Genomic DNA, 14,983 nt, shown 5'->3' on the forward strand with positions numbered 1-14,983 from the left:
TTTTTCTTTTTTACTATTACTATTTTTAAGTTTTTGAAATAAGTTTTTTGTTTATGTATAATAAATACTTTAATCTCTTTGAACAATATACTTTTTACGATCTATTTTCATTCCAAGGGTCACACAGTGGACCGAAAGTTTAAAAAGCTTACTGTGCCAAAAATTTTTTTCGTCACTGTATATAAACCACACAATTCCGTATGCACCGAAACTCCATAGCTAAACATTTATTTGGTTGGAAGACCCTTCCTTCCGTAAGAATAACAAAAATCATAGTGCTGATTACGTGGAGGTTCGAGGCAACTTCTATCAGAAGGAACTATTCATTACTTTATTATTTTATTTATTATTAATTTCTCGACTATTTCAAGCGGAGCTTATTTATTTTCTAGCAATTTTTAAACTACATTTCCCTGAATTTTTCACAAATTCTTGACCAGATAAATACCAAAAATTGCCAGAAATAACAAGAGTCCTCCATAACAATACAAATAATGATCCGCCACTAATGTAAGACCCAATTTCTATGGAGCCCAATTATGAGAGCGATTCCATATATTTTGGTAATATTTTCCAGGTTTTAATAGGGCTCTGGCGCCCCCCCAATCCCCTTTCATTTAATTCTACTCAGTGCAGTAAGCATCACAAATTCCCGGGGGAAACCCACCACCCAGCCACCCAGCGACTTACTCCAACAATAGTTACTTGCATTTTCAGCCAATTTATTTGCATGCCAAATTGAGGCCAGACGTAGAAGAGGCAACATTTTTGTGTGGGAGAGAAAAGTCAGTCTGACGAGAGAAGAGTAATATTCCAGAGGGCAGGAGAGTACTCGTATTTTGTAGTCCTTTGTTGCCATAACTGAATATTTTATGGCCGCTGCCTTGGCATGTGGCATGTGGCGGCTGTCAATTGCCAGCATTGTCAGCGTCACTCAGAAGCGTCAAAAAAATATAACACTGGGGAGAAAATGTTGTAAAAATAAATAACTAAAGGGGACAATGACAACTCTTTGCCAGCCCCCAGTCGCAGCCTTCCGCCCACCCCCACATATGACGGCGGTTTTTGTTTGACATGAAAGGCCCTGCCACCCCCCCTTCAAGCCCTTTTCCGAAGGTTCCGAAGGGGTACTGCCAGAGGTACTGCCGGATTAAACGCACGCAAGCATCAACAATGAATGTAATTCAATATGCAAATTGGCTGCAACAATTTTCTACTTTATCTACTCTGTAACTCTGCAAAAGGGCATATCTTTTGGCCGCAGACTCCAGTGCCAGTGCGACGAACGATCTGCCAGAGAGTATCCGGGCTGTCGGTACGCCTCTCCCCGTTTGGTGCCACCGAAATTGATTGGGAAGAGGCATGCATCACGGCTGTGATGGCAGGGTATGCATTTCCTTTTCAACAGCAGCCCCACAGCAGCCCCTTGATTATAATCGCAGCCAACGACATGTACAATACGCATAAAATACAATGGCAAATATTTAGCCGCTAGTCAAAATACAAAATTTGATCCGCTCTCCATTTTAGGGGGCCTTGTGGATACTGTTTCGCTATTAGCTGTGGGCGGGGGCGGGGGCGACAGAAACCAATGCCGGACATAGACATGGCCTAATAATGCTGCTGCTGCTGTTAGGGTCCATTGAAATCAGTCACAGGATACAAGGATAGACAGATGGATGACAGGCTGCGGTCTGGCCCGACAGATCCCTTCCCTCTCTCTCTCTCTCCCCCCCAATGTATCTGTATCTGTATCTGACTCGTGTAGTAATTAATTAGACTCGCAGGCATTTTATATGGACAAAGTGCAGTGCCGTTGCACTAATTGAACATGAACATGGCCAGAGCTTCGTTGATGGCCAAAAGCAGCAGCCTCTCGCCCCTTCCCGCCGACCGGCCCCCATTCATCAGGCATCAATGATGACGTCTAAGGGTAGGCCTGACATCACTCGAAAGCTGCACAACGCACTCGGGGATGGCTACGGTTGGAGGGGGCTTTGACCATGGCTTGCCTCTGCCCTCCGGCCTGTCCTCTGCTGGCAATCTTATGCCAATCAATGGAGGAGTATCCACATGTATCCACATGTATCCATCTACCTATGTGTGTGCCCTGCGGTTTTGGGGACCCTGCTCTCGTCTGCCTTTGGCAAATGCGTGCGTGCGGCCCCCGAAAATGCTCAAATTAAATAAGAACAAATCAAATATTTTGCAATTTCTGTCACAGCCAAAGGAAATGGCTCGGAATCCGTTGAGAGTTGGGTGCCAGTCCCTAGAAATTCTGGCCACCAGCCCGCCCTCAGACATTGATTTATGTGGTTTCGGTTCTACGGTTGCACCAGTTGATTATGTGAATGTGAAAGGAAGCTGCTCGTTCCATTTCTGCTGAGAGTTGCTCTGCGGCGTCTCTGTTTGGTGTTGGTGTTGGTGTTGTTGTTGCTGCTGGAGCTGTCGGTGTTTTGGGTTTATTGGCTGAAAAATTAAGTGGGTTTCGCTCTGTGTTGAGTTTATCATCGAGATTATGGTTTATGTCGTCGGTTTGGGTAGTGATGATTAAACAAGAGACTGCTGACGCCGGCAATAATCAACAGTCAGCAACAGCTCATGCCCCCTCATTCGGAGCGCATTCAACGGATTGAAACCCAAGTAAGTAAACAAAGTCCCCCTCTATTATGTTACTGAGAAAACGCAATTGTTTTTATATCCGATACTCAAAATGAGTATTGGGGTATATTAGATTTGTGGTAAAAGTGGATGTGTGTAACGTCCAGAAGGAATCGTTTCCGACCCCATAAAGTATATATATTCTTGATCAGCATCAATAGCCGAGTCGATTGAGCCCTGTCTGTCTGTCCGTCTGTCCGTCCGTCCGTCCGTCCGTCCGTCCGTCTGTCCGTCCCTATTAGCGCCTAGTGCTCGAAGACTATAAGAGCTAGAGCAACGATGTTTTGGATCCAGACTTCTATTATATGTCACTGCTACAAAAATATTTAAAAACTTCGCCCCGCCCACTTCCGCCCCCACAAAGGACGAAAATCTGTGGCATCCACAATTTTAAAGATACGAGAAAACCAAAAACGCAGAATCGTAGAGAATGACCATATCTTTTAGACTGCAGAGTTTGAATAAGATCGTATTATTATTATAGCCAGCATCAAGAAAACAATTTCATTTTTTCTCGCCCTGTCTCTCTCTAACACACACGTAGCATAGCCGGCTTTGCTTAGAGTAAAACATTAGCGCCTAGATCTCAGAGACTATAAAAGCTAGAGCAACCAAATTTGGTATCCACACTCCTTATATATCGGACCGAGACGAGTTTGTTTCAAAATTTCGCCACACCCCCTTCCGCCCCCGCAAAGGATGAAAATCTGGGGATATTCACAAATCTCAGAGACTATTAAGGCTAGAGTAACCAAATTTGGTATCCGCACTCCTGTTAGATCTCACTTTAAAACGTATATCTCAAAATTTCGCCCCACCCCCTTCCGCCCCCACAAAGGACGAAAATCTGTTGCATCCACAATATTGCACATTCGAGAAAACTAAAAACGCAGAATCATAGATAATGACCATATCTATCAGATTGCTGAATCTGGATCAGATCAGATCATTTTTATAGCCAAAAGGAACAAATCAATTTGCACTGGCTACGCAGCCCCCGACGTCACGCTCAGACTGATTTTCTGTCTCTCTCGCACGCACTCTTTGTCGTGTCGTTCAATATTAGCGGCGTCTGCCGCAGGAGAGCCATACTGACTTAGTATCGGGTATAACTGTAGAGTTGCGGTGTCCGCAGCAACTCACAACGTTCCACCTCGTTTAAACTATAAGCAGCAGGAATTATATTCCACTTGCAGTATCGACAGCCGCGACTACAAGTCGGCCGATCAGTTGTTCGTCAAGACTTGACCGCTGTGCCATGGAGAACGCCGAGGCTGGTGAGTGTTTAATAGTTCTGTTTTGGTGGGTGGTCTGGCCTAGCTAATTAGTCGGTGTCGGTGTCGGTGTACGGTGTACGGTGTACGATAGTCTATGGCAAAATTATGACAAATTAAAAGCGGCGCCGAGGCTGCGCGGACACCTGTCCCCCGCCTCGCATACATTGGTAATTACCCCGAACAGTGCAATAACAAAAGGCAGCCAAATGGTGCCCGGAGAGACAGGGTCAGGAGCAGCACAGGAGCAGGAGTCGGAGACAGGACTAGGGCCAGAGCCAGGGCCAGGGACAGAGCCAGGGCAAAAAGGGTGACGAGACAAAAGCAGTGGCTATCATCATCATCATCGTCCTCATCCTCATCCTCATCGTCCTCGTCGCAACACTGCTGGCCCGTTCCGTCACGGTCGTTTGTGGCTCATTGGTTTGCGTCCAGCTCGGGTTATTTTTCATGCCTACCCCTGGCAAGGCAGGGCAGTCCGGTCCGACCCCTGGCCCACCCTCTGGCCACATAAATTAACCGAAACGTATTAATTCTTTTTTACTTCCTTCTGTCCCGGGCTCCTTTTTTATATGCGTGCAAAAATGTATGCTTGAATTAAATATGATGACCAAAAAAGCAGTCGCCAGTGCAGAGCAGGGCAGAGCAGGAGCAGGAGCAGGGAGCAGGGCAGTCGGTGGTTCTCTTGTCCCTTATTTACACATGTACAACAGCGCGTATACGCATTGTAATGTACGACAGCCGGCTACAATTAATCTTGCCACGTGTTTTATGTGCCGTGCCTCCTTGAGTGGGTTGGGAGGCGGTCTAGAGGCACACTGCCAAGTGGCGAGTGGCGAGTGGTGAGTGGGGAAAGATGCTGCGAATTAAGGAGACGACCATCATCCTGCGGCTGGGGTTATAATTGAATTTTCATAACCATTAACCGACGCCCGACTTGGTCATTATTTAAATGTAACGACGCTTTATTATTACCGCGGCAATCGAAAGTAAATGATTGCAACTTTATAAATATAAATCAAATTAGAAGAGGGACAGGAAGATGCCACAAGTAGCCGACGCCACCACATGTTGCATGGCCATTTGTCCAATGTGTGTGCCCCATTATGGCGGCCAGCAGCTAGGACGCGACCACCACATTAAAACGCCGGCATTTATAGCCCAAACAAAGAGTCCACTAAAAAGACATTTCCCCTGCCGCCTAGCACTCCTCTCCGAACGGGGGATAATGACATTTAAAATTTTACATAAAAGTACAGATTTATGGAGGGACTTCTGTGGTGATCATCTTGCGGGAAACCGTGTACTTAAGGCCATAAAAAACTTGAAACGCTATTCAAATGAGTTGCAAGACTTACCAAATCAGCATTCAAGGAAGTTGTCTTTAAGCTGAAATAAAAAAAGCAAATTAGGGAAAAATCAGCGTTAATATCAGCTATCCCACACCAGATCCACTTTTTCCGATAGCTTTGGGGTTCCCACATTTTTTAATGAATTATGTATTTTTGTTCAAAGAAAAATAGGTATTTTTTGAAGGATTTTTTCGGAGGTAGGCTTACGTTTTTTCATATAAATTGAATATGCTACACCTCGTTTTTATGATTTTTGCAGTTCTGAAAAGCTATTAAATGTAGCTATCAATTTTTGGCCCTATTTTTGGAAGGTTAATGGTGCAGCTTTGGAAATGTAAATCTTTCAAAAGAAAATTTAAAATTGGTAATTTTTTTTTGCTATAAATGTTGCCATTTTTTTTTTTGGAATTAAGACACTAAAAACTCTGAAAAATTCGTACATCTAGGTGCATTAATTAGACGTCATTCAGGTATAAAATTCGAAGGCTAATTCTTATGTTTAGAGCTTCTCAGCTCTCAGATTGCCGCTGGCATTTGCGTCATGCCACTTGCCGCTTCCAGGCACACACTGATTGAAGATTTCTATGTGCATTTTGTACCTTGTTGAATGCAGATTCCACGGGCTGTTTGTATCTTCAGATGATTCACATCCCCCATGCCGTAACCATGGCAACCAAAAACAAATGAAAAAAAAACAACACATATTTCTATGTCTCATTTAACGCATGCTCCACACACACATACACCCACACCCACTCCCACATAAGCGAAAAGGCTTACGCAAAATGTATTTGCATGTGCATGAAATTGACATTCATTCGTAATTGGCATTTCTTCAGACATTAGCTTGGACTCGCTCTAACCTGTTGGGGCTTGCACAAGGCCTCTATAGCTGTGCTCTTTTGCTGGTGGGAAAGCTACAATGGCAGTACCGTTCATTATCAACTAGTGATGTGCATTTTCGTCGATATTTCTTATCGGTATTTCATCAATTGCTATATCGTTCGGTGGCAATTTTGATATTTTTTTTTTTAAAAAAAAGAGGAACGTATTCTGAGGAGAGTAAAACCAACACTGGGCCAGAGGTGCCTACAATAATTAAAAGCGGCGATTTAAGGATGTTTACCTTAGCTGTTTATCCATAGACTGAACCTTAAACGACGCCTAATTAATGCACCTTTACAAATAAAATATGAAAAAACAGAAAATCATTTTTTCTCAGACTTTTTCTGAGCTTTGAAAAAAAACCATAATTCATTTAAAATTTGTAAACTTCCAAATCTATTAGAAAAATCGGTTTGGTTTATCGAGAAAATAGTGCTGCAAATGTTCGTTAGTGTTTATTCTTGTCCGATTTGAAAAAAAAAACTCTCGAGGTTTCTTTTGCTTTTAAACATCGTTTGAGGTATGTAGCATCACTAGACAGGCACTGGTTTCATCTCATTCTAATCGGCCACCACACCACCACCACAGTCCTTGATTCATTTTCTGTGCAGTTTGCTCCATTCTGGTGGCATTCATTCGTTCAGTTGGCACTTACAAAGATGGATAACGCTCTCTTGGCAGATAAATTCGAGGTGGAAGACATTGTGTTTGCGGAATATCGCGGATATATGCCATGGCCGGGCAGGCTCATTAGGAAGAACGAGCTGAGTGCAGTCGTCATGTTTATTTGCACTAACGATTGCAAGAAAATTAGCTATCGCAAGATCTGGCCCTACGACGATCAACAAAAGAAAAAATATGTCACCAAGGAAGCCCTGGACTACGAGGATTTTCGCTTGGCAATATTAATGACCGAGCGGCTCATGGGCGGCAACGACACTGACATTATCAACTATGTCTGGGAGGTGATGCATCCAGGCGCCCAAAATCCATCACAGGCGGTGAACCCAGCCCCGGCCCCAGCCACGGCCCCAGCCACGGCCCCAGCCCCGGCCCCAGCCCCGGCCCCAGCCCCGGCCACGGCCCCAGCTGCTGCTCCTTCTACCAGCGGAGTCGCCGCTGCCGTCGCCGCTGCCGTTGCCGCTCCAGCGCCCACTCAGAGGGAAATCGAACTGGCCTACATGCGTAAGTTGCACCAGGAGAGCAGCTCCCTGCGGGTGGAGAGGCAGTTTGTAGGCGAAATCAACACGCTGCGCAGATGCCTGACCATCAGCTACAAGAAATACGACGAGGCGCTTGCCGCCTTCGAGCAGCTGCTCAAGATGCCCGTCAGCCAGCTCCTGCTGCTGCGCAACTTCGAGGCCGTGGACTCCATTCGCCTGCTGTGCCGCTTCGCAGCGAGTTCGGAGGCCCACACTGCCAACCGGGATGCCGCCATTATGGTCAAGAGCCAGGCCAACAAGCTAATGGCTGGCTTCATCGCCTGCTTCGAGCTGCCGTACACCAAGGCCGACTTCTGGTCCGAGTTCATCCATCTCTCCGACGTCTACATGCGCTGCACCAAGGAATTTATGCCCCGCCAAACTGGCGCTGCTGACAACAAAGGAACTCAAAGCGGTCTATAATCTAATCTAATCTCAATTAACATTGAACATGGTATATACCCTCCTATGTGGCATACAATATAATCGCATTGAAACATAGCTAAATAAATAAATAATCATGAAACATGAGTTTTCTAATGTTTTGTCAAGTGTCGGGAATGAGACTTCAAGAGCTCCGCAGGGAAGTCATGTGGGGTGGCTACTGCTAATGGCGATCCCTAGAAAAAGCAAACACGATCGAACCCTGGCGATCGGCCGAGTAGTATCATATCTCTATGTATTTTGAAGCCCTGAACACGAATCCATGGGCAGATTTTTTCATCACGTCAGCTTTTTTTTTCTAATCTTAAAAAACCAACATGGTCGAAATAAGATGGAAACTTGCTTGGACAATTATTTCAGAGTTGCTTGAAACTCGATACTCGGTAGTTATACCCGATACTCAAAATGAGTATTGGGTATATTAGATTTGTGGTAAAAGTGGATGTGTGTAACGTCCAGAAGGAATCGTTTCCGACCCCATAAAGTACATATATTCTTGATCAGCATCAATAGCCGAGTCGATTGAGGCATGTCTGTCTGTCCGTCTGTCCGTCTGTCCGTCCGTCCGTCTGTCCGTCTGTCCGTCCCTATTAGCGCCTAGTGCTCAAAGACTATAAGAGCTAGAGCAACGATGTTTTGGATCCAGACTTCTGTGATATGTCACTGCTACAAAAATATTTCAAAACTTCGCCCCGCCCACTTCCGCCCCCACAAAGGACGAAAATCTGTGGCATCCACAATTTTAAAGATACGAGAAAACAAAAAACGCAGAATCGTAGAGAATGACCATATCTTTTAGACTGCAGAAATTGAATAAGATCGTATTATTATTATAGCCAGCATCAAGAAAACAATTTCATTTTTTCTCGCCCTGTCTCTCTCTAACACACACGTAGCATAGCCGGCTTTGCTTAGAGTAAAACATTAGCGCCTAGATCTCAGAGACTATAAAAGCTAGAGCAACCAAATTTGGTATCCACACTCTTTACATATCGGACCGAGACGAGTTTGTTTCGCCACACCCCCTTCCGCCCCCACAAAGGATGAAAATCTGGGGATATTCACAAATCTCAGAGACTATTAAGGCTAGAGTAACCAAATTTGGTATCCGCACTCCTGTTAGATCTCACTTTAAAACGTATATCTCAAAATTTCGCCCCACCCCCTTCCGCCCCCACAAAGGACGAAAATCTGTTGCATCCACAATATTGCACATTCGAGAAAACTAAAAACGCAGAATCATAGATAATGATCATATCTATCAGATTGCTGAATCTGGATCAGATCAGATCATTTTTATAGCCAATAGGAACAAATCAATTTGCAGTGGCTACGCAGCGCCCGACGTGACGCTCAGACTGATTTTCTGCCTCTCTCGCACGCACTCTTTGTCGTGTCGTTCAATATTAGCGGCGTCTGCCGGAGGAGACCCATACAGACTTAGTATCGGGTATAACTGTAGAGTTGCGGTGTCCGCTGCAACTCACAACGTTCCCCCTCGTTTAATTTTTAGAAAGCTAAGCAAATATTTGACAGCAGTAATCAGAGGTTCCTCAGCAGTAAAATAAATAAATCTTGATATGAAAAATTATGTGTTTTCTTTCTATTTAATTCAAATTTTTTTTAAAGATCGAATAATTCGTTTTAGAAAATATTGAGAATCAAGTATATATTTATATTGATATTTTAAGATATGAATATTAGTTTAGGATTTACTTATTGATTGTATTATAAGAAACTCCACTGTACTCGATATATCGATACTTGCCCTAGACACGAAGATGACAATCAAGAAGGAAGAACGGATAATAAAATCGTGCCATTGAAAGTTTACAATATATGTAATATAAAAATAAAGAATCGTAATAATATATTAAATATATTAATAATATCGTAATAAATAATAAATACATAAATAAATAAAAATATGTCCCTCCTACTGCGATTCAGATTGGCCTTTAAATCGACTTAAATGAGAGTTGAAATGTGTTTAAACTTTAAAGAGTGTTAAATGAGTTTGGCGTACGAATAAGCTTTCTTGTTTTTATCATTCTAAACGTAAATTTAAGACTTTCTGCCGCCCTTGTCCTACATTTGGCCTCCAATGGATGGAATATTGAGAACGAATGACCTTGGAGTCCGTTTCGAACACAAACAGTGCTTCGACAATCACAAGGCTGCAATGTTGAATAAAGCTAAAGGTTTTCTACCATTCATCAAAAGAGTTCGCCATCACCGTATGGTACGTCTCGTTGTAGCGGCCGATATAGGAATATTGTTCATGTGTGTGGAGCAGAAAATTCTAATTGAATCTATTCAAAAACCATCTTTGATCTGGGCTAAGACTTATAGGCCACCTTTATGGTAAATACGAGCTCTTTCCCCGAATAGTGGACGCCCAAACTCCTTTGTGAGAGAATGGACTTAACGATTCCTTCCAGACTTACACGTAGATTCCGTCTTATCCGCTTGCCGTATATGGTCATATGCCATAATTAAAATTCCCTCTGCCACACCATATCCCCCCAAATATCCCTTGAAATTATGGCAATTATTCAATTTTTAAACACTGTCTTATTTCGTTCCCCCCTCCTGTATTGATCCATTATAAGCAGATACTTTTTAATTAATTAAGTAAATAAATAGTGAGCTTCTGCTAGAATATGCCGTCTATAATACCCATCCCAGGCGCAAGGGCATATGGGAATATGCGTGTCGAGTTTTTCTTGATTTTCAGATTTCTTGAGAAGCAAACAACTCCTCCCCCACGGAGGCACAATAAAAGTATGACAAATATGTGTGCGGTCAGCCGATTGCTGGGACTCCAGGACACCTCCCCCCAGGGACCGGGTGGCGAGATAAACAATCGATCAAAAAAGCGAGACAAATCGTTGCTGCGTCGTGTGGCAGGCGGCAAACAAAAGCCAAATGTGTTCACACCTTGACAGCCGGCCACACCCTCGTGCGGTGCCTGCCCCTTTTGGAGGTGGTGGAGGCAAACAACAATTCTCTGTTTTTTTCCTGACTCCTGGCGCAGCCAAAAAGGCAGCAGCAAAAGGCAAATTCAATTTGAGCTGTCAAAAATCTGACCAATATTGCCTTTGAGTGTCTGCTGCCGAGTCCTGTGTGGTGTATGTGTGTGTGTGTGGTGTGTGTGTGTGTGTGTGTGTGTGTATGTGGGGCGTGTTCCCGGCCGGACTGTGGTCGGGCACAATAAATCGATTGAAAACGTAAATGAAATTGACAGTCAGCATTCCAGGTGACCAGCAGCCTGGATGACGACTGTCTCTGCTTCTGTCTCTGGATGTGAGCCACGTTTCCTTCTCGGACTTCGTGTTAAATAGCTTGACACTTTGTGCCTTTTGAAGTTACACTTTCCCCCTCGTGTGCCGTGAATTGTGTCCGGCACCTGTCTGCATGCTCCTTCCCGGATGGAGGTGGAGATGAAGGTGGTGATGGAGATGGAGATAGAGGAGTAGGTGTTGGGCCTTAAGTAAGGCATCAAATTAATTTGACATTTGCTTTGTCACTGTCAGCTCAACGCCCCGGATTTACAGCAGGGGTCTGGGGTTAACAGTATTCTCGGGGCGAAAGGGCATCAAAGTCAATGGCCAAGACCACCAGCCAGCCTCTCAAGCCTCTCGACTACAATTGATGATGATATATGGCCTGGCTCTGATTGGAAATATTCAGACACATGGACACGCTAATGCAGATCAAACAGGGCCAAGTGTTTGGCCCTTTCCTCCTTTGAAGTTCTGTGGTCTTGAGCTCGTAAGTGGTCTTTGCTTTTAGCAAAATTAGCGACTCTAAATAATTTTCAATTCACAAGAATCGTTTAAGGTTATTATTCTTGTTTCGGCCAAGCAAACAGCCGCTGCCCTCCCCGAAAAGCGTGCTATCAAAATAATAAGAATGTTATTTTTTAATTTACCTAAAATGTTCCAAATCACACACAGAAGCACATACTATACATTAATATGGCTAAAAGGAAAAACAGCACGAGGAAGCAGGCGCACAGGTGAGGTGAATGATGACATGGCCCGGCATTGACTTGAAACGTGTCTTGATGGGCACAGTGGTGGGCGGACCATCATCAACCATCACCATCCATACTGAATAATAGACCAGAATGGATTCTATTCTTAGAATTGCATTAGTCCTTATCCTATTCCCATCCCATACAAATTAGACTATCGGAAATCTATTCTATCTGTAGCTTCGTCTGAGCATTATTTCCCTTTAAAGTGAGAAACAATTAAATAGACATAAAATATAATTCAAAGCGGCTTAGTTCCTCCTCTGCATTGACTGCCAATTAAAACAATCCATCAATATATCATTCTTTATTGGCTTTAGTTATTTGTCTGCAGTTTTTTCTTCGTCCTTTGACCACCTGGCCAATTAGCAAACAAATTAATATTCAGATGTAAATCATATGTTAATTATAGAATATATCATTTTCCCTTGCCAATTCACAGTTCCTTTTATTTGTCAATAAAAAGTTAATTTTTTTCAAAGAAAAAGTTATTTATAGAACGACAAATGTTGCCATTCTACGAAAAAGTTTCGCTTTTGAACCACTGTTTGGGAGAAAGCTATTATGTCATAAGTACCCGCTACTTAGTGGCGGATTTTGTTTTCATAGTCGCCTTTGCCCCGAACCGACCTCGGCCGACCCTCTGTGGGCCGGCATTATGGCCGAGCACTGTTTGAAGTTCTTTGAGCGCCCTGGAGTGTCCTGGTAATGGTCTACTTAGCGATGGCTTGTCAACACCGACTCTCCGCCGGGCCAAAGCCACCACTCGCTAATTTCATTGAGTTTCGCATCATTTAATGAATTGATATCCGCATCAGGGACGTCTCGAGCATCAAATAGATGCAGATTGCCGGCTCTCCTTTGTAAAGTGATTTATGTTCCGGCGCCTGATGCTTATCGAGATGGCACGGACCTGACCATGCCACATCACGATGTTCTGTGTTTCACCTTTTTTTTTTGATAAGCCAAACAACATCAACCTTGCTGCCTTGATTTATTTCCCTTTTCTTTTTTAAAGCCCACTTTAAAGGGCCGCGAGCCATAGCGGAAATTTCGCTGACTCACACGAGCGGTCATTAAATGTGAAACAGAAACACGGGACTAGAAGATACCCCTTACTGCAGGAGTAACCCAATAATCCTCCTAAAGTGAGTCGAAAATACATGGTAATACTTGGTTTTTATTTTATTTATTTATTTTTGCACCTGAACTTGTCCAATATACCCCTGAAACGGAAAGTACGGAGCCTGCAAAGGACTTTACGGGATGGGACAGGACAGGACACGAGTTTTGCTTCATGTTTGAACACTGGACTTTTTATTTTTTTAGTACTAATTAAAATTTTTATATTTATCAAAGTTAGAGAGGGAGAAAGAGAGCTGCACACACCGCAAAGCAATTTGCAGGAACAACCAAATAACTAAAAACACATGTGGCACACATACACACACACACACACACACGAATTTGCGTGCCGGAGTACGAGTATTTGTGCGGGCGCAAAAGATTTTTGTTGACAGAAGTTTACAATAAAACGAAAGTTTAATGCACAAGTTCTGGGCCGCCCCCACATCCCCCTCGAAAGTCCGTCCGTATGCCCCATAGCCATTTTTGGGGCTTTCTCTCTCTCGTTCTCTCTGTGGGTGCGGTCCCAGAGCCAGGCCGAGGTGAGCCGGCGGTCTGTTTGCGCAACTTACAGCCAAAGTAAACTCATTACCAATGCAAACAAACAGTGGCGGTTCGAGCGGTCGGGCTCCAAAACTTAACAGCAAAAAAAAAACCAAAAAACCAAAAAAATGTATAAAAAAGAGAATACTCATATACACGGACATACATTTTGCACCCAACCCACAAACTATTTGTCTGGCCACGGCAACGGAAAATGAAAAATCATTAAAAAGTGTGTTAAAAAATAATGAAGTGCCTTGGCTGTCCCGGGCATGTGCACAGTACATCGAATACACGGACGATATGTTGCCCGTAGGAGGAGCACTCCCCATTCCCCATTCCCCACTCCCCACTCCATTGCCCTCTCAACTTGTTTGCCTTTGCATAATTCTGGACGCCGCCGCACACTCACAGATGGAATACTTGAAATGCTTGCCATGCATTAGCCTTAGCGCATTCGACATTCCATTGAGGAGAGCCAGAGCAGGCGAGAGCAGAGTCCTTGACCACAGGATACAAATATGTATTTGCCCATTGTTATGCTGTGTGTGTGTGTGTGTGTGTGGCATTGCGGTGTCTTTATTGATCAAATTGCTTTATTGGTGTATAAATTTTAATTAGTTTCCATGTCGTTGTTCGCATTGTGTTCTCCTGTCACTATTAATTAACATGCAGTTCACATAACACCTCCATTCCATGGCCCAGCCCTTAAAATGTCCAACAACGAGTTACATTAATTATTTAATTTATTGTAATTTCTTTTTGGCGTATATTTGCTTAACATCAGTTGTTGTTGGCCAGCCCCAGAGTGGCAGTAAAAGTTAAAAACATATTTAAATAGTATTATACCCTCGGGCATTGCGGCCTAGGTTTGATATAGCCTCTGGCCGGTTTGGTCATTGGTTTAATGTTTATTTTTTGCAAAATATATTCGCTTTCCGGCTAAAGGTTTGAATGGGTTAAATTTTAATGCTTCCCCGTTTGAGGTTTCGATCTAATGGGATACTCTATGGGGCCTAATCGGCATTTACCTTCGATTCTGGTGGAAAGATTTCCTTATGGGGAAGTATCTTACTTAACTTGATATTCCATTAAATACTTGAGAAGCTCTTAGAAGATTCTCCATTGGTATTCCAGTTTCTGCATTTTGTGGCAGGGTACCTCCCATTCGTTTTCGCATTTTCCCACTTTTCACAGGTTTTGCATCTGTTTAATTTGTTTTTGTTTTGTTTACAGTTGATGTTATCACATTTGTAAAACCGCAGAGAACAAAACGTTAGTTCGTTACAACTTTTTGGGGCAGGCAGGCGGTGTGCACACATTAATGAGTAATTAAAATGTGGCAGGCAACATTATGGCAGCATGGCCGCATATCCGCTTCTACACGAATACTCTCTCTCGCACACACACACACACACACACACACACACACAGACACATTGACCGCATACAAATAAT

At 43.5% G+C, this 14,983-nt stretch overlaps 1 protein-coding gene across 1 annotated transcript; it reads left to right on the plus strand.

The window, feature by feature from the left end:
* The first annotated feature begins 3,862 nt into the window (after positions 1–3,862).
* On the plus strand, positions 3,863–7,898 carry LOC117187006. The gene is made up of 2 exons (XM_033388561.1): positions 3,863–3,938; positions 6,854–7,898. The coding sequence occupies exons 1-2, from the start codon at positions 3,920–3,922 to the stop codon at positions 7,795–7,797; spliced, it is 963 nt and encodes a 320-aa protein (XP_033244452.1). The 5' UTR covers positions 3,863–3,919; the 3' UTR covers positions 7,798–7,898.
* The last annotated feature ends 7,085 nt before the right edge of the window (positions 7,899–14,983 follow it).

The sequence above is a fragment of the Drosophila miranda genome, chromosome 2 (genome assembly GCF_003369915.1).
Source record: "Drosophila miranda strain MSH22 chromosome 2, D.miranda_PacBio2.1, whole genome shotgun sequence".
Taxonomy (NCBI): Eukaryota; Metazoa; Arthropoda; class Insecta; order Diptera; family Drosophilidae; genus Drosophila; species Drosophila miranda.